The sequence below is a fragment of the Encephalitozoon intestinalis genome, chromosome V, assembly GCF_000146465.1.
Source record: "Encephalitozoon intestinalis ATCC 50506 chromosome V, complete sequence".
Lineage (NCBI taxonomy): Eukaryota > Fungi > Microsporidia > Unikaryonidae > Encephalitozoon > Encephalitozoon intestinalis.
Genome location: NC_014419.1, coordinates 65,641 through 91,406, shown reverse-complemented (window position 1 = coordinate 91,406; position 25,766 = coordinate 65,641). Strand labels below are relative to the sequence as shown.

The window sequence follows — 25,766 nt, the reverse complement described above, 5'->3', positions numbered from 1 at the left end:
TTTTCCTCTCCTCCAAAAAACGTTCACCAAATCTCAAAGAACACAAACCAAAGAGAGGATTTTATTAAGGTAGTACCCTCGTGAGCCCATCTTAGATCACCTCTTGCAGCTCCTCATCAGGCATAACATCTCGTTTGTCGACTCATCAAACTTCTCCGACTCTTTCTTCTCATCAAAGGACTCAAGCACTTCAATGGCTATCTTCTTTCCCAGAGTAACTCCAGGCTGATCAAAGGAGTTTATGCCCCAGTATAGCCCCAGAATGAATATCTTATGCTCATAATGCGCTATCATGGCGCCAAGTGTCTCCGGCGTGAGCTTAGAGTAGCAGACTGTAACGGTTGGTTTGTCTCCTTCAAATGACTTCTCTGGATTTGGATCTTCCTTTCCAATCATCAGGCCTCTGCTTTGTGCCAAGCAATTTGCAACAACCATCCTATGGTACTCCTCCTCCGAATGTAAAGGTTTGAGAGGCATCAGAAGCTCCGTCAAGATCTTCCTGGTACCTTGGTGCAGCAACTGGAAGAACGAATGCTGAACATCCGTCCCTTTTCCTCCCCATATAATATAGCCTGTGTCTGTTTTTTGCGATGGTTTCCCATTACTTTCCATCTCCGCTTGCTGGAGATACAGATAGAATTTCCTCATGTATTCGTCATAGGAGACAAGGCACTTGTTGTTGTATCCCCTCTCCGAATAGAACAGCTCCACAATCGCATGCATCATCTCAGCATTTGACCTTCCCCGGCTCTTTCGGAAATATTCGTCAACAACAGAAGCTCCTCTAAGTAGACATATGAAGTTATCAAATCCAATGTAGAGAACTATTGACAGCCCAACTGCAGACCACAGGGAGAATCTTCCTCCAACAAAGTCCCACATCGAAAACACACGGGAAATGTTGTGTTTCCTGACTTCGTCTACATTCGAGCTCACTGCAACAAAATGTTTACTTGCAATCTCAGCTCTGTCTTTACCAAGCCTCTTCTCCAGAAACCTCATTGAAAGCTCGGCATTCTTGATGGTCTCAAGCGTCGTGAATGTTTTACTTACCACAATAAATAAAGCTCTTTCAGGGTCAATCTTCTCAAAAACCTTGATTGTGTTCGTTGCATCGATGTTTGAGATAAAGTAAGTCTTTATCCCCTTCCTTCCATAGTACTCAAGTGCATCGCACACCATCCTGGGCCCAAGATCACTTCCTCCAATTCCTATGTTGACAATCATTTCTAACCTCTTCCCAGTTACTCCACATATCTTTCCTTCATCGAAATCCTTTACAAATCCTTTGATCTTCATCAACTCGTCATAAACCATCTTACGATCCGAGTCCAGCTTCACATCTTCTCCAGAAATCCCCCTCAGCACTTCCTTATCCCTCAGTGCCACATGCAGAACCTTCCGGTCCTCGGTATAGTTTATCTTTTCTCCATTAAACATTCCCTCTATTTTTTCTCCAAATCCATCCATCTTTTCCAAGTATCTGTCAATGATTTCCTCCGTGATATGAGTCTTCGAGAAGTCATAGTATATAAACTCCTTTCCCACATCAACTTTTCTGGCCAGCTTCTTGGCTCTGTTCTTGTCCTTCTCAAACAAGTCTTTAATTTCTGTCTTCATTGTTGTTTATTCTTTTAGCTTTCTTATATAGACTTCAATCATTTATGAAATATGTTTGACATATTCACATCCTCCGGACTACATAAAACCCCCGACTCAAGACAGGCGTGCTTGTCCTTCCCTCGCTCTCAGAGCATACCTTCATCATTCCTTCGCCCCTCTTCTCACATATATACAAGTCTCCGTTAATCTCAAAGGGCTTTCCAATCTCCATTCTCTCGGGAAGGTCTGAGTGCTTGATACTTCCTGGAATCTGAATAACATCATAGCTCTTGCTCATCCTTCTCATGGGCTACCCTTCTTTTCTTTTAACTTCCCTGCTCCAGAAAGTTCCAAAATCCCTCCCACATAACAGACTGCGAAAATCCCAAGATAGATTATGGAGAAACCCGTTCTTTAATATCGTAAAGAGCCAGCTAGTCGCTCAGCAAAGCACTACTCTTCCTTTTTTGTAAATAACATTCTTGATCACCCTGCACGAGTACACAGATAGACCCAGTCTATCCCAGTCGTCCTGGTGCAGCGATCGGAGCTCCTCGACAGTCCTAATATCCTGTGCAAGAAGTTTGCTTTCCCAGATAGACACACACTTGTCCTTACCAACTATAGCCCCGATCTCATGGAGAAACTCTTTGATCTCAACCCCTCCTCCATAGTCCTTGATCGAGGTGTTGGTAGGAAGCTGCTTCTCCTTCAGAGGAATCTTGCCAACTCCATAGAGCATGTTCTTCATGGCTCGGCTCGAAAAAACAGTGAGCCCAAGCTTGTCCCAGTCCTCGTCCACAAGAATCTTTAGTTCAAACACACTGTCGATATCATTCGACTTGAATGCCTTTATCCAATTGGTAACTGTTTCAGATGATCTCTTTGTCGCAACCGAAACATCTGCTGCAAACTCTTCAATAGAGACATCTTCATCGTATTTTCTATTGGGACACTCCAGTTCGTCGAAGCACTTTCCTCCCCCAGTCTTTTTCTGTTCCTCCATTATTCCTTCGCTGGGTAATAGTTCTGGCGAATGGTCTGGAGAAGATCCAATTTCCACCCCCACTTTCGAATCCCCATTTCTTACCGTTCTGGACCAGGTATACAGACGGCTGGTCTCATCCTGGCAAAACTTCACATCTATCTCCAGCATCGATTCAACCTCCTCTATACTCAGATTTCTGTCCGTTATTTTGTTGAAATCATTCTTCGGCCCTTCTGCCTTGCTCTTTTCCTTCTCTGTATCTATGCTCAACTTCTTCATCTCTTCTTCTGTATTCTTACACTCCATCTCTTCAATCCGCTGCTTTGCCTTTTCAATTCCCCGTGATAGAAGCCCAAGAAGCGTGTCTCTCTGATCCTCAGATACTACCTCCTCCTCCAGCATCTCATTTGCAACATCCTCAACAGTGTCTGACTGGAGGTCGTAGTCAAACTTGATGAACCTTGCCATGCTCATGAAAAACAATTGAAATGTAATTACATTATCCTTGAATGACAGAAAACTTATTTCCATGTCATTTGCAGGTGCTGTCAGAGGAACTCCAGACATGCACTCAGCAGGAATGCATTCTCCATTGCATGTGCTACTACTGTCAAAGAAATGGTGCTTCAAGCAATCCACACTCCTTAGCCTGTCTTTTTCAGAGACTAAGCAGTTCATAATCAGATTCCTAAGACATACGTCCTTGATAGAGTTCAAGACAACAGGAGGAACCCCTTGTATAATTGCCTTGTAGACCTCTGCAGCCGTAGTGCATTCCCTATATGGATACGCCCCCGTTGCCATCTCAATCAAACACATCCCAAATGCATACACATCTATCTTCTCCCCATATCCTTCTCCCTCAAACATTTCTCTTGCCATAAACTGCGGAGTTCCAACAACAGTATATCTTTTCATCCTTCTTTCCTTGGCAACCCCAAGATCTCCTATCTTCACCTCTCCAAGAGCTGCATTCACAAAGATGTTTTCGCACTTAATATCCCGGTGGATAATCGGAGGATCCTGGCTGTGAAGATACACAAGTCCCTCAAGAATGTTCCTTCCCCACTTCTTTATAAGCTTGACGTTCAGATCCCCTATCTCTGCTATGTACTCCCGGAGTGTTCCTCCACTCATCAGCTCCGTGATAAATATAAAGCTGTCAGCCGTAAACCAATAGTCGAGGATCCGAAGGATGTTAGGATGTGAAATAGACTTCAGGAGTGCTATTTCATTGGCAAATAATGCCCTCTCTTTGCTGTCCTGCCCCTTCTCGTTGATTTTGATCTCATTCCATGCAACCTCCTTCCCCTCCTCCTGGTCAACTGCTTTGTAAACCTTCTTGAATGTCCCTTCTCCCAAGACAGTCTGCAGCCTTTTATATCTGGATCCTTTTCTTCCATCTTCCTTTTCCTCTTCCAAAACTCTTGCTTGCTCATCCCTTATCTCGCTCCTTGCAACTATTTCCTCTGCATCAATGATGTTTCCTGCAAGAGGATCCATAAGAATCTCTTCTGCGTCTTTTTTGATCATCCAGAAATCTTCTTCTTACCCCAAAGACGGGTTTTCATTTTATTCATCGTCCAATTTTCCAAACATTTCCAGATATTACTCCCAGTCAACACAAGAAGCGCTTAGGCAGAACAACCATTTATTCCAACACCGTAGACTAAGGAATTCCTGTAGAGGATCAGCCAAATCCCTGCCGCCTACATCTCTGCAATCCCTTCAATCACAGACTCATCTATCTCCATCCCAGAGTCGCTGGACAGATCTGTATGCTCCTCAGTTATAACAACTCCTCCTTGCTTTTCAACAATATCGATGATATCGCTTATGTCGTCGTAGTAGTTTCCAAACACAACGAGCTCCTTGATGATATTCCGACTGCAGAAGTCCTTGAGAATTTCAACAGCATCTTGCTCAAACTCATTGTACGATATATCGAGGGCAATTCTTTCCCTCTTGCCGTCGTAATCCCCAGGAAGGGCCATTGGCACAAATTTCTTGTTTGCTCTTTCGAGGAAATCCTTCACTCCTTCGTTTCCCATCATACAGTCTCCAACCCTGAGTTCCCTCAGATTCCATTCACAATAAAGACTCCCCAGGTATCTGGACCCTTCTAGAGACAGGAAGTTATCTCTTATGTCAAGCACCTCAAGAGAATGGCTCTGGAATGCCCTTAGGAACTCAAGCATTGTCTCTTCCTCGATTGTATTGTACTGGATTCGAAGCTCCTTGATATTCTTGAATCCTAGCAGTGCGTCGGAAAGCTCCTTTGGAAAAGAGAAAAACCTGTTCTGGGCAATATCCACCACCTCCAGCTTGGTCTTGTCTGCTATCTTGAGAAGATACTCTCCCAGCCTACCCCCTCCGATCTTCCCAAGCCCACAGTTGTTCATTTTCAAGTGGACCAAATCAGTGGACGAGGAAATAAACTCCCCGAGCTCAGGGGGAAACTCCGAGCTTATGGCATTGTCGCTCAGGTCAATCTTCTGTATCTTGTGATTGGCAAGCATTTTTGAAAGCATGGCGAGATTAGAGTACAGCTTCTCCTTGTCAAGGCCCAGAAACGCACTGGAAAGATTGATCACGTGGAGGTTCTTGGCATCCCTGAGGACATGGCATATTTCTTCCATTGCCTCTTCGGAAAAATGGTTTCCAGACAGATCAACCTCCACAAGCTCGTCCAGAGACTTTTTTATTTCTTGTACCACCCCTGAGACATCCTCCCTTGTCTCGTATTTCTTTTTCTGGTCTCCTATTGAAAATATCATGAGTGAGGCCTTTGTTTCTACAAATTTTTACGGCTGCACTCTTTACGAGTCTTTGGAGGATGGGTGGAAATATGGTTGTTCCGAGCCCTGCCATTGGCAATAGCAGATAAGGAGTACAACTCCTTAATCATGGAACGGAAATATAATCGATAGAGGGAAAAGGAAGAAATGTTGAAGAACAGAGTGGAGATGAATCGAAGAAGGCTCGACTTCAGCGAGGAATCAAGCAGAGATGAAAACGATAGCAATTATCTAGGGTTCTATGAGCTGGGACGAGGAGGGAACAGATATCGAGGAGAAAAGAGAAAGCGGAACAGAGACTTTTCTTCTCTAGGCTACCCATGGGGAAGTGTTTATAATAAAGACATAGACCCTAGAGACAAAAAGAAGTGCCGCACCCAATACCATGGAAACGACAACAGCGACGGATTGAACACGCCTATGTCGGTTGAGAGCCAATGGTCAGTTCATAGTGAAGATTCGGAGGAGTTTGACGAGAAGCTAATGTCCTTAAGGTTTCTTATTCTTGAGGCCGAGGAAGAGATGAGGAGGATTGTCAGGGGAAGGATCAACAGACACCTGGAGATGAACAGAGAGGCCAACGAGAAGAAAAGGGAGATAAAAAGAAGAAAGAGAGAAGTGCTGGAAGAGGTAAATAAAGTGGAGCCTGAGGCGGGCAGGAAGTCCAGGGATTCTGAGTCGCTGTCGGTATCTCAGGAGGATTCCGATACAAGGAAAGCAGGAATAGAAAGCTTTGCAGACTTTGAAACATCGATGTTCCCTTATAAATCCAAGAATGGGGTAAAGTCCTACGTCTGCCCGTACGAGGGATGCACTATGGAGTTGCCTACCTTGAGTAGAATTAAAAGGCACTACATAGTTCATACCAGATTGAGGCCGTTCAAGTGCTTGAACAAGGACTGCAACAAGAGGTTCTCTAGAAAAGACAATATGCTACAACACTACAAGATCCACTGTAGCTACAGTAATTACAAGTGACCAGGGCCTATGCCATGGGCTATGTTCATTTCCAAGAACACAGACATAATAAAATAGAATGCCATAGAGCTGTTTAAATAGAAGGATCTTTCTCGGATCCTGAAGAAGATTTAAAAATTTTTGCCTTTACAAGGGGTAAGATGAGCAAGCAAGGCGAGGAGCAACTTGCATTTCTTGAGGCCAAGAGAATTATCTCGGTTATCAACCGTCTGAAGGAAAACGAGGATGCAGAGAAGACAGCTACGATCCAGATCCAAGTGAATCTCAAGGGATATGATGCCAGGAAAGATAATAAACTGTCGAAGGACATGGCCTTTCCCTACAAGGTGCGAAGACTCGACAAGACAATTGTGATTGCCGATGAGGCACATGTTCAGACATGTGTTGATGCAGAGGTACCGTATGTGTCTATTGAAGAGATCAGCGGAGACAACAAGAAAGCCAAGAGAGACGAGGTGCTGAAGAGGAACAAGTATTTTATCCTCTGCCCAGGATATAACAAGGTCTTCCAGCTCAAGAACATTCTTCGGTGTGGAAAGACACCCTATATTCTTAAGAACGACGACGATATCAAGACGGTATTTGAGACGGCAAAAAGGTCTTACAAGCTCCGTATCAAGGACTTTGCAGTTACCTCGTTTCCTGTGGGCCATACTGGAATGGAAACAGACCACATATATGAAAACATCAAGACAGGGATGGGGCTGCTCATCTCATACCTGAAGAAGGGCTCGCAAAGCTTGAAGGGAGTGATGATCAAGACCAATCAAACATCACCAATAACTCTCTATTAAATCTTTTCGTTTTTTAGACTTGGAAGTCTTTGGCAGATTGTCCAGAGACAGGACTCTGAGGAGAGGAAAAACACAAAAGAATGGTGGCGGTGGGGTTCGAACCCACGACATCTTCCGATAGCAGATCTTAAGTCTGCCGCCTTAGACCGCTCGGCCACGCCACCTCGACGGGCCGGCCGCAGGGACCCACTAATATCACGAAACCACATATATACATTTTATTCTTCATTAGAGCCTATTTGCTTCCCACAAATTAAGCTATTTAGAAGATCCAATTATGTTTGAAAAGCTATGCTCAAGAGTCTTGAAGGCAATTGCTGCATCCACGAACGGCCCAATAACATCGGGATAGATTTCTGCATTTCGGTTGGTTACTCCGAGAGAAAGACAATCTAGAATAAACAATGCTGTTCCAAAGAAGTTGTTTTCTTCGTTGATCCTCTTCTCATTGATCCCCTTGAACTCGGCTATGCTCTTCTTCTTATCCTCTTCGTTCTGGATTTCCTTCAGGCTCGAAAGGTCCGACTTCAGTTCCGGAAGGTCTCTGATAAGAAGCTCTCCCATTATCAGACCCCAGAACTCCTTGAGCTCCTTGTCATCCTTGGGTTGGGCCTTGTACAGACCAGAGATGATCTTTTCCTTAAGGTCCTCGCCCATGATCAAGCTAGGAGAGCGATACCATTCGCTGAACTCCGAGCTGTGGTCGTTCAGATAGCTGGTTAGTCGAGTCATCGATGGATGCAGAAGTTTGTAGAAGTTTCCTTCTCCAAAAGCCACTGGATCATGAATACCAGCCGATCCCTCAATCTTCGGCCCAAGAAGTCCATTATCAGAAGATGTTGTGCTTGGTTTATAAAAGTCGGTCGATGGGAGAACAGGGTTAAAAGCCTTTTCTAAGCACATGGCCCATTCAAATAGAACTAAGCTTAAGATGCCATTCATGTCTGCAGTAGTGTTCTTGGCGAATTTATATTTTCAGGCCTTGTTCTGAAACAGAGTGTTTTAGAATTCGAGGAAGAAGTACTTTTAGGATTGGCATATTGTATTATCAGAAAAAACCTGGTACTAGTTTATTGATAGTTGAATTGGCTTTGGACCTCTCTGGAGACAAATCAAAAGGAAGGGCCTCCCCTACCAACCGGCCTCTGGTAAATGCTTTGGACATATCATGGCGCAAGGAACAGAGAGACAAATGCCGCAACACCATATGCCAGGACAAAGAACGCCAGTATTTTCTTCACCTCAAATCCTCTGTTCCAGAAGGCAATAAAGTAGTACAGCGATCCAAATATAAAGCACATGAGAGCCGAGAAGGTTCCTCCCACAATCTCGCATAGTTTTTCCATCTTCGACACATTCATGGCAATTATAAACGATAGTAGTATTATGAATAGGCTGGTTACAAACCTTAAGTGCCAGTATTTTCCATCTGTAGAGTATCTTGTGTCAAAGAGATCGAGGAAGTACTTCCTGCACGGGTGTGTCTGCAGCGGAATGGACATCATCACAACAAGAAAATAAAACATAGAGATTATGCTCTTCATGCCCTCGGGTATATTTTCGAAAAAGTTCTCCTTCATCCCGTTACCAAGAACAAGATAATTGGTGAGTCCAAAAGTTATGTATACAGAGGACGCCGCCACTAGCATAAGAAACACAGTCATCTTCAACGCAGTCTTGTTGTTCACCTTCATTTCGTTCTGCACAGAAAATATGTTCTGATGGCAAGTAAACCCAAACACAAAGCTCCCCAGCTCTCCCAGATAGTTTCCTCCCTTTGTCTCTTCAAAGACAGGAACATCCTCGGCTGTTGCATATCTATATACCGACAACAGCATAAGACCTATGACAGCACAGAGCCCAAACGAAGAAGTATACCTCAGCTTATCGATCTTGTGCATGGACACAAATGGAAACACACATAGAACCACCCCGAGCATGCACAAGGTCTGGTAGCTGCTCTGCAGCCCAAAAATGCTTTTTACTGTTCCTGGAAGATTATTTTTGAGTAGAACAAGGTATGCCGTGCATACCAAGAAGCACTTGAGACATACAGTTATATTCACAATCGGCTGCAATGGAGGATATATGTATCTTGCTATTGTCGACATCGAGTTGTCCAGGCCATAGAAGTCGTTCAAGTCGATGTACAGCCACAGCCCAAAAAGCGATGCCAGAGCAGACACAGACGTTAGAAGAATGGTGTACCAAACTCCATATGTCTTGAAGAGAAACGGATATCTTAGTATCCCAGATCCAAGGGTTGTCTTTGCCAGATTCATGAAGATGGAAATGCACTCCTTCTTCAGTTTGTTTCCTTTCATGCCTCAAGGGTTTTCATATATTTCCGATAAAACGAAAACTCCTAGAAGTATTCTGCTGGTTGGAGTCTTGGAGATGCTCCCTATGCCGAGATCATCAACAATTTTCCTTCTTTCCTCTACCCCTTTCCAATGGCCGAGAAAACAAATACGGAGGCATCCACCAGCGCCAAGAAGAACCTTATAGAACATAAGTACTTCCACGATCCCTTGTACACAGCTCGGATTCAGAGAATCATGGAGTCATACACAATGTTCCGAGAATGTATCCGGGATGGGAATTGCCTGTACATCTCCTATGCAGTTGCGCTTGCAGACCTCCTGGCTGCTGAAAAGGATGTTCTATTAAGAACTTTGATTGATGCATTTGATAAGACGAATGAAGCCCTCTGCCTGTATAATATAGACGAGCTGGGATACAAAGGGTTTTATGATTCGTTTGTCGAAATCTTGGTGGACATAGCCAATGGGACAAAAAAGATCGAAGATGTTCCTCTTTACTCACTATATGATTGTGTTGCATACCTAAGGCTTATTGTTTCAACAGAAATAAAGTCGAATCCGGACAAGTATCAGCCCTACATCCCGGAGATGGACGTGGGTAAGTACTGCACAAGATTTGTAGATCCCTTCTACCAGCAGGCCGGATGTGTGGAGATATGTGCCCTTTCTGGAAGTATACCTGTTCGAATTCATGTTGTAGATATCACAAAAGACAATGAGGATGTTTATGGAGACCATCCTCACGAGATCTCCATTTTCTACACCCATGGGCATTTTGAGCCTATATATCAGGACAGATGCAGAGCGGAGGAGGAAGGGGAATCCGATTTAGATAAAAAACTTAGTATTCTCGAGACCGATGGGGGTGAAGCATGCAATAAAAAGCAAGAGAGTTGCTAACATTTTGGATAGAAAGAAGGCAAAGACAAGGCCTGTTGAGAATCTTCACGATGGCGGTGAAAATCCAAGAAACACAGAAGGATTTCTACTGAACCACAGGCTCAGGCCTCCTTATAATATCATTCTCGATACAAACTTCATCAACGACTGTGTAAGAAAGAAGTACAACATCAGGGAACAGCTAATGAAGACAGTGAATGCAAGCATCAAAATATGTGTTCCAGAATGTGTGGTTGGAGAACTGGAGAAGCTTGGGAGGCCCTTCCGTGTTGCACTCGCACTGATCAGAGGGGACGATGTCCAAAGGCTCGAATGCGACCATAAGGGGACTTACGCAGACGACTGCATCTTCAACAGAGTTTCTGCACATCGATGCTATATTGTAGCAACTTCGGATACGGCTCTGAGGCAGAGAATAAAGACAATTCCAGGAGTCCCATTGATAACATATAGAGGCCAAAGATGCTTTATTGAGAGGTTTGTTCCAGCTGCTCTCTAGGAATTCAAAATAAACTAGAATTTCTATTCCAAGTTGTGTATAATATATCCATGGATTCTGGACCCGACACCGGCAATCAGAAGATTCTCTATCCATCCAATGTCCGAGATACACTCATCCACAGTGATTCTCCGAAGTTCTCGGTGGTCTCCAATATCTACCACAGATATTGTATATTGGGAGGCCTGAGCAACTATGCAACCGTTATACATTGCTATCCTGTTACTAAATCTAATGCCTGTACTCACAAACGTGGATTCTTCTTTATTTTCCACAACCAGACCGGAGCATGACGTTCCAAAGACATATTTGCCATCTCCCATATCCGAAGAAGTTACGCCATACCCAAGGTCCTTTGTTTTGAACGTGTTGGTAGAGATTCCAAAGACCCCTATATTTCCATCTGCACACACAAACATCGCCTCATCTTTATTCATAGCCGTAGACGATATGTATGCCTTAAACTTATGTACCTTCATAAGTCCTTCTTTGAACACATAGCACTCTCCCTCGTGTGTTCCAACAGAAACCACATTGGAAGAAGAGGCTATGCAGGTTATATCTCCATCCACCTTGAACAGAACATCTCCCGATTCAAACTCCACTACCTCTCCTGCAGAATTGTAGATATATAGACCATCTTCACGGGAAACACCCCGAACTCTACTGTAGTCTGTTGTTTTCATCAGGTTGATTACTCCATCCTGATAAGCATATATCTTCAGCCTCCCCCCATGGGTCCCACACCATACTTCCGGCTGCCTGCTTTTCACCACAGTTAGACACGACACCAGATCCTCAAGTTCTATTAAAACATCAGGTGTATAATTCCGATCAAGCTCGTACTCAATAGTCAGTCCTTCTTCGACCTCTAGAGCCCTTGAGCTGATTTCCTTCAGGAGACTTCCTTCAAATCCCCGCCCTGCTATATAGAATCGATAGCCTCCATCTCCACCAAGCACAGATCTTAGATAGCGCTCAAGATCCTCGGTGGTAAAGGATGTACTCACATGCAAGGGATTGTGTTCAGCCCCATCATGGTTTCTATCCACAAGCTTCACCAGAACAGTATCCATGGGTCATCACCCACCCATTCTTTTGGATGAAGAATCCTAGAAAACAAAAATCGACTTTAATTGGTCATCACATCCAGCACATATGTCTTGGATCAATCTGTGCTAGCTTGAACATGTCCATCCACTCACTAACCATCGGAATCACATTATGGGTCCCATCCTCGCCTTTTCCAATCATCTCAGAGACTCTACTTAGCATTTCCTTGTGAGCTCCCTTGAGTCCTTTTCCCGTCATGTCTATAAACCTGCCTTCAAGTAGAGCTTTCACCAGATCCTTACTCCAATCTCCCTTGTTTACCATCCCGGCATAATGATACATAATAGACACCATTGTGCCTTCTATCCCTTCTTTCCCAAAGAGCTTCTGGTATCCTGGTCCTATGGCCCCCATTCCCTTTCCTTTGCTCGATATCTCAGCTTCCTCGCAACAGACGTCTCTATTCATAAAACAGCCGGTAGTCTTGGTGATGGCAAGGTTTCTTGGCCTCCTGTCTACAACAGAGAACGTGTACAAAAAGACACTGTTGGCTGAATAACTGGAAAGAAGTTTGTTTTTAAATCGGAAGTATCCTCCCAGGTTTCCATAAATAAGCTTGAAGTAATCATCCACAAAGCTAGTTTTCTTGAAGGTGTTGTATACCTTCTCGTAAGCCATGTATCTTTGCCGCTTTGAGGTTTCATATCTATAGGTACATGGAGAAATCCCCTCTCCTCTTTCATTGCATCCAAGACACTCGACTTCGTTCTGTCTCAAACCACTTGTGTACTTCTCCCTCTGCCTCTCAATAACCATTCTAACATTGTTTATGAGGTTCTCCTGCGACTCCTTGCTTTCAAGAAAGCCTTTTTTCTTCCTTATATTGGGGCATTCGTCTCCTTGAATCCTCGGCTTTAGGCTTGCAGTGAGTCCCTTCTCCAGCTGATATCTGTTCTCGAAATGCCCTGGACTTGAGTCTAACCCATCGTAGATAGTTGCAAAGTGATCAAGATAAAGAAGCACACATTGATCAATGTTCATCTTGTATCTACTTAGCCCCTCTTCCAATATACTATCCATGTAATAGACAGGCTCCTTGATCCATTTCAATGCAAGAACTTCACTAGCAATAAAGGGAACAAACAACCTCAACTCCGCACCTCTCCTTCGCAAGTTGGTGTCCTCGCCCATCGCCTCGTTAATCATCAAAGATATCTGTGGAAGGACAAACTCAGAGAACCTCATCTTCCTTAACTCTTTCATCTCGTATCTGTACATCTTCCCATCGCTTCCTCTCAGGTGAATTCTATTGCATCCCATTCTTTTTCTGTACATGTAGGGCTGCCGAGGCTCAAACATCTCTATGCTCGCAAGGCTCTTGTAACTTCTTCTTATTTCCGAGTATTGTCCAAATACTCGATGCTTGTAGTCGGATCTGTATAGCAGTAGATTCACCTCAGACTCCTCGGACTTGTCCATCCTATGGAAGGATTCTTCTACAATCTTCTGCACCTTACTTTTGAACCGTACCATTTCATCGATGTTCTCAAGAGGGCAGATGCACCTCATCTTGAGAATGGAAGATGTAAGCTCTTCCTTGAGTTTCCGGCTTAGGGAAGAAACAGAAACCTGGAAAATAAGCTCGTTCAGAATCTTAGCATGGCCAAGGCCCGATGGAACAGCCCCATGCACAACATGCGACACAGCACTGTTGAAGATCTTCTCGATCTCCAGATACACAAGCTCCTCCTCCTTAAAGGCGAAGGAGTTCAGCGAATTGTGAAGATAGTGAAGGATCTTCCAGAACTCTTTCCCTGGTTGGGCGTTTTTTATCCGGTTGTATATACACATAACATTCTCCAAAAACATGTTCTTCTCTCCAGTCACCAGTCCAGTCCCAAGACTCTTTGAATCTTCGCTACTTCTACCTTCTACCTTGTGTTCCCCCACCTTGCATTCTATATCTTCCTTTCCAAGCCCCAAGCTTCTTCTTATTCTTTCCTTAGCTGCCTTAAGGGGCCCTATCACTGCTTGCGGATACTCTTCCGAGATCTTGCCAAGTATGGCTTGCACCAACCTTGAGTCTTCCTTTTCCAGTAGCCCAATCAGTTGCGGAATAAAGTATATAAATCGAGAGATGTCAATCTCTTGAAGAACCTTGTGGAACAACTCCACATCACAGAGCGAGGAATGCTCTCCCATAAGTAGAATCATCTTAAGAATTCCTTTCCTTGCATTTGGGCCGTTGCAGTAGGTAATGGCTTGTAGAAGAGCAACAAAGACGTCTTCCTTTACTTCTGGAGCATCTCCATCGATCCTACCAAACAAGAAACTCGCCCATGTGAGCCAGTTTTCTCCAACTGTGTTGCATATCTGTGCAGACTGCAAATAGAATTTTTCGGCATCCGAAGCCTTTCCAAGCTTCTCATTGAACAGCCCCTTGATGTTGAATAGTACCGAATTCTGTGTATCACTGAAATGTTGTATGTTTGCCGACATGCACTGCTCGGCTCCTATCTTGTACTCTTTCTTGCCGAGAAAGCAAAGTAGCTCATAAACAACCTTCTGGAAGGCATCCCCTACCTTTACACTGCTTAGGTCAAAGACTTCTTTAAGATGGAATAGAGCCACATCATAGTATCCATGGTCGATGGCTGCCTTGGAAAACATGTTCAGAGTCTTTGCCAATTCGTTTGTTCCTCGGGCCACCAGTTCCTTTTTTATCTTTGCATAGTTCTCATTCATCTCTTTTGGAGAAAACAAATGCGATGCTATAGGCTTTCTACCCAAGGAATTTCCCATCTCCTCTGTGTAACCTCTTTCTGGCTGCTTGTATCCCATCTCTCTGCCACACATCTTCTCTCCCATTCCCAATCTCGAATATACATGTTTTCTCCATGTCTTGAAGAGGCTCCATTCTGCAAAAGAGCTGTAGATGGACGGCTCCTTGTCCTTCCATCGGAAGGATATCGATGTCAATGCTTCTATCGAGTCTATCTTGTCGTTAAAAATAGGCTCTGCCTCAACCATTTCTATGATGATCTGCAGATACATAAGATTTCTTAGGTTTGCTCCACTTCCTACGGGGTAACTCCTGAGCTCTGCAATGTTCTTTGTTAGGATTCCCTTGATCCTCTCTGCCGAATACTTCATAAATATATCTGCAAATACATCGAGGAATTCTCTTTCAAATCCTACTCCCTTGCCAATCACGCTTTTGAGTTTCTCCACTGCCTTCTGGCTTGTGAAGTTCGAAAGATGCCACAACGATTCTCCACTTAGCAAGCCATCCCCGATCTCCACTCCTGCATCGTAGCATACATCCCATTGCTGCAGTTCTTTTGCACATGCCACCCACTCATCTTGCCACAGCTTGTACTCCCTTTCGTCAAAAGATATCTTGTGCTTTCCTGCTCTGGCTTGGATCTCCTCATAGAGATCCTGTGCTTCCTTGGTCTTTCCCACTTGCTGAAGGAAATATGCCTGCATCGTCTCAGGAAAAATACACACCGACCGCGACATTCCAAAGTATTCATCCAAGTTCATCAATCTCCTGTATATCTCTGTCTTCTGCCTATCATCTGCATACTCCAGTAGCGTGTACCATCCCTCTCCTCCTCGGAATACCTTAATAAGCTCATATAGATCTGCATGTCTATATATAGGCCCAAGACCCCTAACAAGGGCTCCAAGAAGTTTCCCTTCTCCTGTAACCTCCGAGCAGAACTTCACAAAGCCTTCGAATATGCTTTTACATTTCTCGGAATCCAATCCACATACAGTAGTTCTTAAGACTCCAGATAGCACCGGAAGTAGGGAATCGTCGAAGTGGTACAGAATTTCCAGGAGGTCTGGCTTCGACGCCTTGGACCTGTATAGGCCAACATCTTCAAGAAGATTCGCAACAAGTCCACTGCATCTGCTCACATTTCCCTTGCATCTCATCCCCTCCCGTGACCAAGGATATTCAATATCCTTGCTCGGTCTTATTTCCGAGTACTTTTCTGCCTCCAGTTCTGCTGTGTGGCAAGAAAGGATCATCATCGCCGTCATTGTGTATCCTATCTTTGCGTTGTGCTTCCATTCCATTTCCAGCAGATACTTAAGTCTCATCCACTTGCTTACAGGAACAATGCGGTTCATCAGATCTAGATATCCATTCCTCAAGATGCTGTTTTTCGAACTGACTCCTTTCATAAAGAACTTCTGCAGGCCTGACGGAAAGGTAACTCCAGAGTAGAGATAATTGTTGAAGGCCGGAAGCAGCATCTCACTAAGAAACTCATTGTCATGCCCTCGATTGCTCAAGAGACAAGCCATTTCAATCTTGTCTGCAAGCGACGTTCTGAAATCAGACATCAAGAAACTTATCTTGCTTACTAATGGATCTATCCGAGAGGAATTGTCCTTGAATGCTTCCACGAACAGCCTAGTTACCGAGCACACAATATTCTTCATTTCAGAGTATAGAGATAAAACATAGAACAGCTTCTCAAGTCCTTCCTCCACATATTTCTGGTTGGCTTCTCCTCTCTCTCTATTGTACTCTGCAAATAAATGTCTTATCACTATCAAGCATATCTCCATGTTTTCTACATCATCCCTATGAGCCTTGCATCCCAAACCAGCTCTTTCACCAGCTTTGCTACAAAGCATGCAAAGGAGATTGTACAGTAGGCTCGGGTCGTACACAACAACCCCCAGCTCCTCCCGAAGAAGCTTGTAATTCCACATCCCAATGCGCACCAGATACTCAATAACCTTGATTCCCAAAGCCCTTGATCGGAAATACGGCGCTATGGCCATTCCAATGCTTTTCAAAAACCATATCTTGTACTCCTCATTCTTCTTGCTCAGAATCTCCGCTTCGAGAAAGCTGAACATGTTGTTAAGATTTAGCTCCTTGGGAGAGTACTCCACCAACTCAAAAACAAGCTCCAGATTGTACTTTTCAAGAAGATCTCCATCCAAGTCCTGATCCATATGAATAAACCTCACAAACATGAGAGTGTATATGTTCCTTATGATCCAATCATACTCTCTGCATATATTCCCCGATCCATCTCCTAATAGACACCTGTTGTATAGAACTTCAAACAGCTTAAACCCCATTCTCTGCTGGGGGAAGTTCTCTGAATCAAGAAGCTTATAGATCGACCCTGTAAGCTCAAGCACAATCTTCTTGCTGATAAGACTGGGCCTCGATAGAAGTAGAGGAAACAGAATACAGAGACTTGTCTTGAACCTTACTTCAGAGCGCAGCACAATCAGAATTATCTCTTCAAAGAGAAGAGGATCAAAAACATCGACAATCCTTTCTAGACAGTATAGCGTGTACTTCCTGTCTTCGTAAGGGAGCTTGAACAGGAGTTCAAAATAGACATGCAAGGGCTCGAATGTGCATAGATAGTAGAGCAGGAGCCCTCTAAGGTTCGTGATGTGTAGATTCTCCTTGCAGTATCCAATAAGCTTCTCAGACCTGATCCCCATCTCCACAAACATCTCAATCAGCATGTGTCTGTTTTCTCCAAGAGATAGGCTCAAATTCTCAATCATGGGTCTGTTTCTCTTATCAATACTCCGGATAATCCCCCTAAGAGTCAAGGGTGAAAGCCCCTCTGTAAGATATCCCGGGTCTATCCCATCCACAGACATAAACCATGGGTCTATGTTGAACAGTGTCTCGAGGTTCTCTGGAGAAAACCTGTCGATGCATCTATTTATCAGCCCCCTCATTTCAACAGCATGTCTGGGCTTTGTCTTCACATCAGCATAAATCCCAAGAATAACCTGAATGTCGACAGGCTTCATCTCATACCCTGCAAGATCAAGAAACCGATACGAATACACAAACACATCCTTTTCTATGGAGTCATTTCCTTCCAGTCTGCAATATATTTGCGATATTCTCTCCGCAAGTCTGTCCTTCATTCCAAACACCATTTCTCTTAGCTTGGCCGAGTCCTTGCAGAGCTGTGAACACAACTCGTAAGCCGATGGGTCTTGAATTCTTCGGAACATACAACTTACAAACTGTGATCCAAGATCCTCTACATACTTAATCATTCGAGGATACATCCTGGAAGTGTAACTCTTGGCATATCCGTCAAGTACAAAGTATGTTTCCAGAATCTCGTTGCACAGCCCCTCCTGGTTTTTCAGTCTAATTCCTATTTCATACGCCTTTGCCAGCATCGAGTATCTGTCATTCTGTGCTATTATTGCAAACTCTTTCGGAATCCTGAATTCTTTCAGAATCTTCAGAACAAGCATCCCTACCCTTGGATTCTCCCGAATCCCCGATATCGAATGTGCACACAGTAACATGTTGAGGATCTTGTAGTCGACCTTCTCAGACAGACACTTCTCCACTTCCTCTGATATTACCTCTTCTGTCTCTTGCGGCCGTATATTGTGTGCCTTCTGCAGGTAATCCGAGGAATCGTCCGAAACATATCTCAATAAATACAAAACCGCTGTTCTTATCTCCTCAAAGGACTTCCTGTACTCAATGACAAGCAAATAAAACTCTCTTATCCAGTAAATCAACTCCTCCCCCTCGTTACTGAATCTAGGAGACCACTCCTCCTTATGTCTGTAGATCTTTTTCTTGCAATCTCCGCAAACCACATCCATTTTGTTTTTAAGCGCAATTTCCATCAAATCCCTCATAGATAGCGAAGATAACTTCTTATGGATCCCTCCTAGAACAATCTCTGTGTCTTCTTCGCCCTTCCCGCATCTGTTGCACTTGCAAAAGTCCTCGTTGTTTGTGCTTTCGTCTCTTTCACAGTGGTCAAAGCCCATATAAACCCCTCCAGTTCCTCTCCACTCCTCGTTGCTTGCAATCCCATCCAGAAACTTCTCGATAAGATACTTCATCTCGCAATCGTCAAACGGACACTTGCCCTCTCGAACGCAGAAAATAAACACTTTCAAGTGCATTATCATTGTTTCCCTGCTTCCTATTACATATTCCTTCTTGAAAAACCCAAAAACCATGTCCTTGTGTCTTTCCAGTAGGCGAGGCCCATAGCTCTGGAACACTTCTCTCAACACAGCTTGGGAAAAGTCCATAACATCCTTTCTCCCATCAAAGAGGCCTGCAACAAACGGTCTGAAATGCGACATCATGAAGTGCCTCTCCATTCCAGAGGAGAGCAAATAATTCCTAATTCCCTTGTATCTGAATCTCAAGATAAAGACAACCAGCCGGAGGGGAAGAGAGAAATCTTCGGATCCCCGAGGAAGAAGATAAAGGTATGTACATGAAAACGAATCTTCCGGGACTCGGAGCATCACAAGCTCTCGAATAGGCATTGTTGCTGCAAGACATATGATTCCATTGATTCCAGCGTCTCTACATCTCTTGTTCGAAGACTTGCACATGGCCTTGAGCTTGGAGAAAACAGCCCTATACATCTCAACACAGAAGTATTCGCATTTCCTTCCAAACATCTCGTACATCTGGACAAACATTACAGAGAGTACCTTGAAAGGCATCGAGTTCTCGGTATCGCAAAACGACTCTACAAGTGCATCAAGGAATGTGTCTGTGTCAAGAAGAATCGTGTATCTCTTCCCCTTGGGCCTGTGAAGAGTAGATATCTTGTGGAGTATCACGACTCCAAAAATAGAATGAAGGAGTTCCAGAGCTTTCTTTTCAAAAGGGGTTCCATGGCAACTGAAGAGCGTGAGGATTGCATCGTAGACATACTGGGCCAAATGCCGACTGTCCGAGCATTTCCTCCCGCCTAACGAAGAGATAACCCCATGAACCGAGTGTATGTAATCCAATGTGTCTGGAATGCTTCCTATCTCTTCCATCTCCTCCAGAAGAGACTCGTAATAATTCTGAATCAAGTTCTTTCCAGAGGAGTTCCATCCCATCAGATGGCACACCACCTTCTCCACTAGTCTGAATGCTGCGCCTTTGGCTTCTCCATCTCCACATCGGGGCCCTAGACTCCTGAACCTGGTGAGAACACCAGAAGGCCCAAAGCTCTTTTCAGACAGCTCAAAGGCCCCCCTTATCTTCTGCACTGCATCGAAAAACAAGAGATGCCCAGGAACTGCATGCTTTCCATCCACCACTATCCTAATAAGTTTTAAATCTTCGTTTGTCTCTTCAAACATCTTCCCATCTACTACAAACGTCTTGTGATAGCTCTTGAGCTTCCCCAGTATTCTCGAACACAACGACAGCATTGTGCTATCCTTCAAGCCCTCTGCTACGTTATTTAAAATGTTTTGCCATGTCTTCTCAAGACCCGAAATCTTATCTGGTGTTGAAAAGTCAAGAACATACACAAGAATAGACAGCGCCTTGGTTCTTACTGGCCCATGAAGCATTAAGGCCTCTTCAATAGGTCTCATGAGAAATTGGATATCTGATTCAAGTAGGTTGATACTTATTGGCAAGGAAAATATCATTTCTATAAATATGCTCTTTCCCTCAACTTCATAAAGATTCATAAGATGAGAAACTATCCTTGAGAAGTTGTCGAAGATGTATTTCTGGAAAAAGCTGCTCTTCTCAGGCATCGATCCAAACATGTTGAAGATCTCCAGCAAAATTTCGAAGTTTTCCATCCTCTTGGCTGCCAACAGAGTTGATATTATCCTGTGCATGAAGAATGTATTGACTCGCTTTATCTTCTTTATATCGTTTCCAAAAAACGGAACAATATATCTCATTGCCCTCTTGACAAATTCAAATCCCTCTCTATCGAGCTCCTCGATCATTCGTGGAAGTACATATCCACAGAATGTGTTTCCCAAAATTACAGAGCTGCTCATCAATCTCCATATCCCAAAGAACTCCCCGTTTTTCTTGCTGTACTCCACAATTCTTTCTGAAAGGCATTTGACTATATCGCTTCCAATGTGCTCTCTAACAAGAGACAGCACAGAGAAAAACTCTTCAATGTCCTGCTCTTGGCACAGGCACTCATGCAAAAATACATCAAAAGACCTCTCAAATATCTCATACAGGATATTGATCTCGGGTACAGAAAAGACAATCCCATTTCCAGACTTTTCAAGGATTCCCGCTCTTCCAATCACTTCTCGAAATCCAGAGACAAATTTCTTTACAACCTTCTTCAACTCCTCCTCCTTGCCTGCGCATCCCAGTCTTACTAATCCCTGGATTCCTTCAAATCCATTCCTTATATCGTAAAAGCTCTTGAGATAAATGTGGCTGAGTTCTTCGGAATCTCCTGTCCTGCCTCCAAAGCATTTGCATGTGTTCTCTACCGCCCCTAGACATACTATGAGACTTTCAATATCCTGGCTAATTATATCGCTTGCATTCCTCCGATATTTCTGTCTTTCTTCTCCTCCCTCATGAACTTCCTTGCATAGCCTCCTTATTGAAGAACAGGTTGAAAAAAGCACATTGAATACCTTCGACCCAAACTCCATGTATGCTGCCTTGCTAAGGTTCTCCTTAACATGCACGAGCATTTCAGAGAGCATTCCAATCCCCTTGACGCTCATTGGCTGTGCATCTGGAGAAAAAAGAAATGGAACCATATACACTTTGTCCATCATAGGAAGAACCATCTCTTTGTCTCCTATACACATCTTGCTAAACAGCATGTAGATCTCCTTCCTAAGGTCCAGGAGATCGGAGGGACAGTAATACATCCCAACAAATGCTGCCTCACAAGCAAACACATGATAAGGCCCTGACTTCGACACAATAGGAAGCTGCTCATATGTCAGCTTGAGGAGACTACAGATTCCAGAACACATGCTTATTGAAGACGTCCTTTTATGCATCATCCCATCCATGAATCTCCGGTTTTCAAAAGCTCTTCTGATGTTTCCATACACACAGGCCAAAAATTGATCAATCTTCACAGCATGGTACTCCAACCCACGGAAAAAAACCCTGGCATGGGTCAGCATCTCTGTAAGAGTAAATAGCGATATCTCAATGAGCCCTTCTTCTCCACTTTCCAGGTTTGTAAAGAGGTTGTGAACCATCCCAAGAAGGACTCCAACATGCACCTCCACCAGATCTCCTGCAATGACCCCCGATCTGCTCAGAGAACCTAATGCCTTCAGTGACAAAATCACGTTTGGGAGATTGTCATTTCTAAGCACACAATGGAGTGCATGCACTAATCCTGTATTCCTAATCCTTTTCAGCGAAAACTTGTTCAAAAGCCTGAGGACAATGTAGCGAGATTCATTCCCTCCAGACACAAATGACGATTTTTTCTCAGGTTCCGTACTGTTGAGTATCTGAATAGCAAATAAAACTAGTGACTCCAAAAACTCATGTGGGAAAAAAAGAGTTTCAAGGAATCTTCCGCTTTCCATGTACTTCTTGAGCCGGTTGGCCTTCACCTCGCTTGGTTCACTACCTACAAAAAGGTCCTTCATCATGGGTTTTTCCTTTTTTTCTTTCTTCTCTGAAAAAATTGTCTACAGAGGAAACACAGAATTCCTCCCAGTTATCATGTAATAAAAAGATTTATTTGTAACCATAACCTCGGGAAGCCTTTCATCAGAATCAAACACTCTACATCTCCTCCATTTTCTCCATCATACTCCTAAAGACATCGAATATCCTTCTCTTGTTGATTATCCTCATTTCCTCTCCTTTAAGATTGTTCTCGGATTCCTCAAAGTATCCCAGGACATCCTTGTTCTCTCTAACATACTCAACATATTCCTCAGGCATGTTATAGTGAGGAGCGAGGTCTCTTAAATCATTGCACATTTCGACTATCTCTTTAATTATCGCAGCAGGAAACTCTTGTATGGACCTGTTGTCGCAGATTCCCGATAGTAGTTCAAACTTCCTAGCTATCTCCAGAGGTAGAGCCTCGATATGATCTGTAGAAGTCTCCTTGGTGAATCCTATTCTCAGGCCGTCCTTCATATAAGACCTCATCGGGGCTCCCAATGGATGTGGGAACTTCTTCGAATGGCATAAATAAAGGCCCTGGAAGATGGAGCAGCAGTTTATTCTCCGACTTCATGAATCGATAAAGAATGAGGTTGATCTCAAGAACTCGACACTGGAGGTTTGCAATGAAAAGTCTGTTGTCTTGTCGTATGGTGGACAGAAGTATCCGGGGATAATTGTAAGACTCCCATGTATAGTCGAATCACAAAAGACAATGGATAATAGACAACACTACAAGGTGGCAGACATATCCACTCTTGTGGTTGTATACCCGCATGGAGATTTTGACTTTGAGAGGGAGCGGGAGATTCATGAGCTGAGTGGGTTGTGCCCACCGCTGAAGTATGCGAAGGCAAGAAGATTCCGGAAGAAAAATAGCAAGATCGAGTATGTTGAGGAGATTGAAAAGAAAGTTGGGGAGCTTCTAGAAAAGGACATGAGGGCCCGGCTGGTTGAGGTCATCACAAAGGAGGAGAAAGAGACGTCTGATGACCTGGACATGCTGGCTGCAGAGATCGAGAAAAAGCTGGTGGATTATTCTGAAGCACGTTCGGAAGAGTCCAAAATCCCCTTTGCCGAGACCAAGCATGAAAAGGAAGAGAAGCCAAAGAACCAGGAGCTTGAACGTCTAGAGAAAAGTGTTGAGGAGAAGAGAAAGCAGATGGAAAGTGCATTGAATCCGATTCTTCAAAAGAGATTTGAGTTACAACTTGAAGTCCTACTTAAAGAGCTTGAGGCCATGAAGAAGAGCCTGGGAGAAGAGTAAGGGGAGAGAAATAGTTGGGCAAATGACTGGATTTCCATGGCCAAGGTTTTGGTTAATTGATGGGTAAATAGACACATGATTTGTCGGATAAAAAATTACTCCTTCGGATTTCAGATGAAATCAAACATGAGTACTAAGATACTGAAGCTTGCAGTTGTGGAGGTGCTGTCACAGAGTGGATTTGATAAGACGGCAGACCAAGCACTAAATGTTCTGACAGACATCTTGAGATACTATATTGAGCAACTGGGATGTCGAATAAAAAAGAGACATGGAAGAGAGATTGTTCCCGAGCTAGTGTGCAGAATTCTTGTGGAGGAGGTTTATGAGGAGTATGAGTATCAAATTCCTGAGCTTTTGTCGTTTCTGAGGTATCAGGTCACGATGAAAAACTACTTGAACGATAGATACAGCATGGGAAGCGAAGAGTCTATTCTTCACATCCTTCGAGTCCTTCCGAAGAATGCACAGCTGAGGATGGTGATGAGAAACGGAAGCAACCTGAGCGATATGAACGAGGTTGAGAAGGAGGTGGTGGAGGACGATGTGATGTTCGATGAGTTTACGAAAGAATTTGTTAAGTCGAGCTTGGAGAAGGAAAGCAAGAAGGGAGAGGTAGAGTATAAGCTTGAATCTGTGGATCTTGTTGGAGGAGAGGCTCGGAAGGGAATAAGGATTGGAGATGGGGAGTTGAACGAGATCTTGGAGAAGAAGCATAGAGAGGTTGAGTTTCTAAAGGAGCCCAGGGCACTTGTAAAGGACTTCTGTGTGTGGAGCAACTTATATGTCTTTAAAGAATACGAGTGACAGACTGTATCTTCGGTATTAAATGTACTTCTTAATTGATATGGGCAAGACAAGATTTTTAGTTCTTCTCTTTCGAGTAGCCCATGGGTATATGTTCTAATTGTTCCTCTGGGGATTTTGCGGAAGACACAGCACAAGGAGCTGTCTACTGCACAGTGTGTGGTATGGTTCAGGAGGAGAACGCAATTGTTGCATCTCTGAACTTCAACACAGAGGGACCGAAAGCCACATTGAACGGGCAGATTGTCGGGATGGATTCCCGAAATGTGGGGACCGGATTTGTTGATTCCAGTTACTACATCAAAAACACAATAAGCGGTATATGTGCATCTCTGGGGCTTGGGGTTGACCACGTGGAATGCTCGTTCAGGTGGTACAAGCTTCTTCTCCAGTACAATCTAAGCAAGGGGAAATCGATTTTGTACACTCTGAGTGCCTGCATATACATTGTCTGCAGACAGGAGAGGACACCACACATGCTGATGGATTTTTCGAATGCACTGCATATCGATGTGTTTAAGATAGGAAAGAGTTTTCTGAAGATAACAAACATGCTTGGAATTGACATTCCGTTGATCGATCCATCTCTGTATATGCCACGGTTTGTGTCTCGGCTGCGGTTTGAAAGCACCGAGGTGCTGGGGCTTTCCCTAAGGCTGATAAGCAGGATGAAGAGGGACTGGATTGTTGTTGGAAGAAGGCCAAACAACTTGTGCGGAGCAGCACTCCTGATTGCATCTCGGATAGTGGGAGAGGAGAGAAGTATATACGAGATAGCAAAGATAGTCCATGTCTCTGTGAGTACAATCAACAAGAGGCTGAAGGAGATAGGAGATACAGAGAGTGCCAACCTTAGTATCGAGGAGTTCAATGCAACATGGATTGAGAAGGAGGAGGATCCGCCTGCAGTTAAGATGAAGAGAATGGAGATGGCAAAGAAGCAGGAGTGTGAGTCGGGAAGTAGCGAGGTGATTCCTTATTCGACACCACAGAGCAGTGTGGACAGCGAAATTCTCTCTGACTCCGAGGAGATCGAGAGGAACATCCTTTCGCCTGAGGAGACCAAGAGAAGGGAGATTGTCTGGGAAGAGATGTATGGAGAGTTCATGAGAGAGCGAGAGAAGAGGACGAAAAGTAGTGTCAAAAAGGGGAAGAGAAGAAGAAAAAACGAGGAGTTTGGATCTATTGTTGAGGCGTTCAGAAGTTTGGACAAAAGGATTTCCGGAAAGTTGAACTACCAAGCAATCGAAAGCATTTTTGATAAGCTGTAAGGAGTTAAGGAGACTAACTAATTGAGTGCTTTGAAGGCCCAGGCTCTTGTCTTGCCGCAGGT

At 43.9% G+C, this 25,766-nt stretch overlaps 16 protein-coding genes and 1 non-coding gene across 17 annotated transcripts; 7 read left to right on the top strand and 10 right to left on the bottom strand.

Annotated features, from left to right (window-relative positions):
• Positions 1 to 96: 96 nt before the first annotated feature.
• On the bottom strand, positions 97 to 1,620 carry Eint_050670 (glucose 6-phosphate isomerase; the record flags this gene model as incomplete). The annotated part of the gene is made up of 1 exon (XM_003072829.1): positions 97 to 1,620. The coding sequence occupies one exon, from the start codon at positions 1,618 to 1,620 to the stop codon at positions 97 to 99; it is 1,524 nt and encodes a 507-aa protein (XP_003072875.1).
• Positions 1,621 to 1,684: 64 nt separating this feature from the next.
• Eint_050660 (uncharacterized protein) lies at positions 1,685 to 1,909 on the bottom strand (the record flags this gene model as incomplete). The annotated part of the gene is made up of 1 exon (XM_003072828.1): positions 1,685 to 1,909. One exon carries the CDS (start codon positions 1,907 to 1,909, stop codon positions 1,685 to 1,687), a length of 225 nt encoding a protein of 74 aa, XP_003072874.1.
• A 135-nt stretch (positions 1,910 to 2,044) lies between these two features.
• On the bottom strand, positions 2,045 to 4,123 carry Eint_050650 (Ser/Thr protein kinase; the record flags this gene model as incomplete). Its single annotated transcript, XM_003072827.1, has 1 exon — positions 2,045 to 4,123. One exon carries the CDS (start codon positions 4,121 to 4,123, stop codon positions 2,045 to 2,047), a length of 2,079 nt encoding a protein of 692 aa, XP_003072873.1.
• A 176-nt stretch (positions 4,124 to 4,299) lies between these two features.
• On the bottom strand, positions 4,300 to 5,367 carry Eint_050640 (RAN specific GTPase-activating protein; the record flags this gene model as incomplete). The annotated part of the gene is made up of 1 exon (XM_003072826.1): positions 4,300 to 5,367. The coding sequence occupies one exon, from the start codon at positions 5,365 to 5,367 to the stop codon at positions 4,300 to 4,302; it is 1,068 nt and encodes a 355-aa protein (XP_003072872.1).
• Positions 5,368 to 5,535: 168 nt separating this feature from the next.
• Positions 5,536 to 6,366, top strand: Eint_050630 (putative transcriptional activator; the record flags this gene model as incomplete). The annotated part of the gene is made up of 1 exon (XM_003072825.1): positions 5,536 to 6,366. One exon carries the CDS (start codon positions 5,536 to 5,538, stop codon positions 6,364 to 6,366), a length of 831 nt encoding a protein of 276 aa, XP_003072871.1.
• A 140-nt stretch (positions 6,367 to 6,506) lies between these two features.
• On the top strand, positions 6,507 to 7,160 carry Eint_050620 (ribosomal protein L1 domain-containing protein; the record flags this gene model as incomplete). The annotated part of the gene is made up of 1 exon (XM_003072824.1): positions 6,507 to 7,160. The coding sequence occupies one exon, from the start codon at positions 6,507 to 6,509 to the stop codon at positions 7,158 to 7,160; it is 654 nt and encodes a 217-aa protein (XP_003072870.1).
• An 81-nt stretch (positions 7,161 to 7,241) lies between these two features.
• Positions 7,242 to 7,324, bottom strand: Eint_050610. The gene has a single exon. It is a non-coding gene; the product is annotated as a tRNA-Leu (tRNA).
• A 94-nt stretch (positions 7,325 to 7,418) lies between these two features.
• Positions 7,419 to 8,102, bottom strand: Eint_050600 (uncharacterized protein; the record flags this gene model as incomplete). The annotated part of the gene is made up of 1 exon (XM_003072823.1): positions 7,419 to 8,102. One exon carries the CDS (start codon positions 8,100 to 8,102, stop codon positions 7,419 to 7,421), a length of 684 nt encoding a protein of 227 aa, XP_003072869.1.
• A 224-nt stretch (positions 8,103 to 8,326) lies between these two features.
• On the bottom strand, positions 8,327 to 9,484 carry Eint_050590 (putative aminoacid transporter; the record flags this gene model as incomplete). The annotated part of the gene is made up of 1 exon (XM_003072822.1): positions 8,327 to 9,484. The coding sequence occupies one exon, from the start codon at positions 9,482 to 9,484 to the stop codon at positions 8,327 to 8,329; it is 1,158 nt and encodes a 385-aa protein (XP_003072868.1).
• Positions 9,485 to 9,613: 129 nt separating this feature from the next.
• On the top strand, positions 9,614 to 10,384 carry Eint_050580 (putative cysteine protease; the record flags this gene model as incomplete). Its single annotated transcript, XM_003072821.2, has 1 exon — positions 9,614 to 10,384. One exon carries the CDS (start codon positions 9,614 to 9,616, stop codon positions 10,382 to 10,384), a length of 771 nt encoding a protein of 256 aa, XP_003072867.2.
• On the top strand, positions 10,344 to 10,883 carry Eint_050570 (uncharacterized protein; the record flags this gene model as incomplete). The annotated part of the gene is made up of 1 exon (XM_003072820.1): positions 10,344 to 10,883. One exon carries the CDS (start codon positions 10,344 to 10,346, stop codon positions 10,881 to 10,883), a length of 540 nt encoding a protein of 179 aa, XP_003072866.1.
• Positions 10,884 to 10,906: 23 nt separating this feature from the next.
• Eint_050560 (uncharacterized protein) lies at positions 10,907 to 11,959 on the bottom strand (the record flags this gene model as incomplete). Its single annotated transcript, XM_003072819.1, has 1 exon — positions 10,907 to 11,959. One exon carries the CDS (start codon positions 11,957 to 11,959, stop codon positions 10,907 to 10,909), a length of 1,053 nt encoding a protein of 350 aa, XP_003072865.1.
• Positions 11,960 to 12,026: 67 nt separating this feature from the next.
• Eint_050550 (PI3/PI4 protein kinase) lies at positions 12,027 to 22,331 on the bottom strand (the record flags this gene model as incomplete). The annotated part of the gene is made up of 1 exon (XM_003072818.1): positions 12,027 to 22,331. The coding sequence occupies one exon, from the start codon at positions 22,329 to 22,331 to the stop codon at positions 12,027 to 12,029; it is 10,305 nt and encodes a 3,434-aa protein (XP_003072864.1).
• A 139-nt stretch (positions 22,332 to 22,470) lies between these two features.
• On the bottom strand, positions 22,471 to 22,845 carry Eint_050540 (uncharacterized protein; the record flags this gene model as incomplete). Its single annotated transcript, XM_003072817.1, has 1 exon — positions 22,471 to 22,845. The coding sequence occupies one exon, from the start codon at positions 22,843 to 22,845 to the stop codon at positions 22,471 to 22,473; it is 375 nt and encodes a 124-aa protein (XP_003072863.1).
• A 58-nt stretch (positions 22,846 to 22,903) lies between these two features.
• Positions 22,904 to 23,626, top strand: Eint_050530 (TATA-binding protein-associated factor; the record flags this gene model as incomplete). The annotated part of the gene is made up of 1 exon (XM_003072816.1): positions 22,904 to 23,626. One exon carries the CDS (start codon positions 22,904 to 22,906, stop codon positions 23,624 to 23,626), a length of 723 nt encoding a protein of 240 aa, XP_003072862.1.
• Positions 23,627 to 23,740: 114 nt separating this feature from the next.
• Positions 23,741 to 24,433, top strand: Eint_050520 (uncharacterized protein; the record flags this gene model as incomplete). The annotated part of the gene is made up of 1 exon (XM_003072815.1): positions 23,741 to 24,433. One exon carries the CDS (start codon positions 23,741 to 23,743, stop codon positions 24,431 to 24,433), a length of 693 nt encoding a protein of 230 aa, XP_003072861.1.
• Positions 24,434 to 24,516: 83 nt separating this feature from the next.
• On the top strand, positions 24,517 to 25,704 carry Eint_050510 (transcription initiation factor TFIIIB subunit Brf1; the record flags this gene model as incomplete). Its single annotated transcript, XM_003072814.1, has 1 exon — positions 24,517 to 25,704. One exon carries the CDS (start codon positions 24,517 to 24,519, stop codon positions 25,702 to 25,704), a length of 1,188 nt encoding a protein of 395 aa, XP_003072860.1.
• Positions 25,705 to 25,766: the final 62 nt, after the last annotated feature.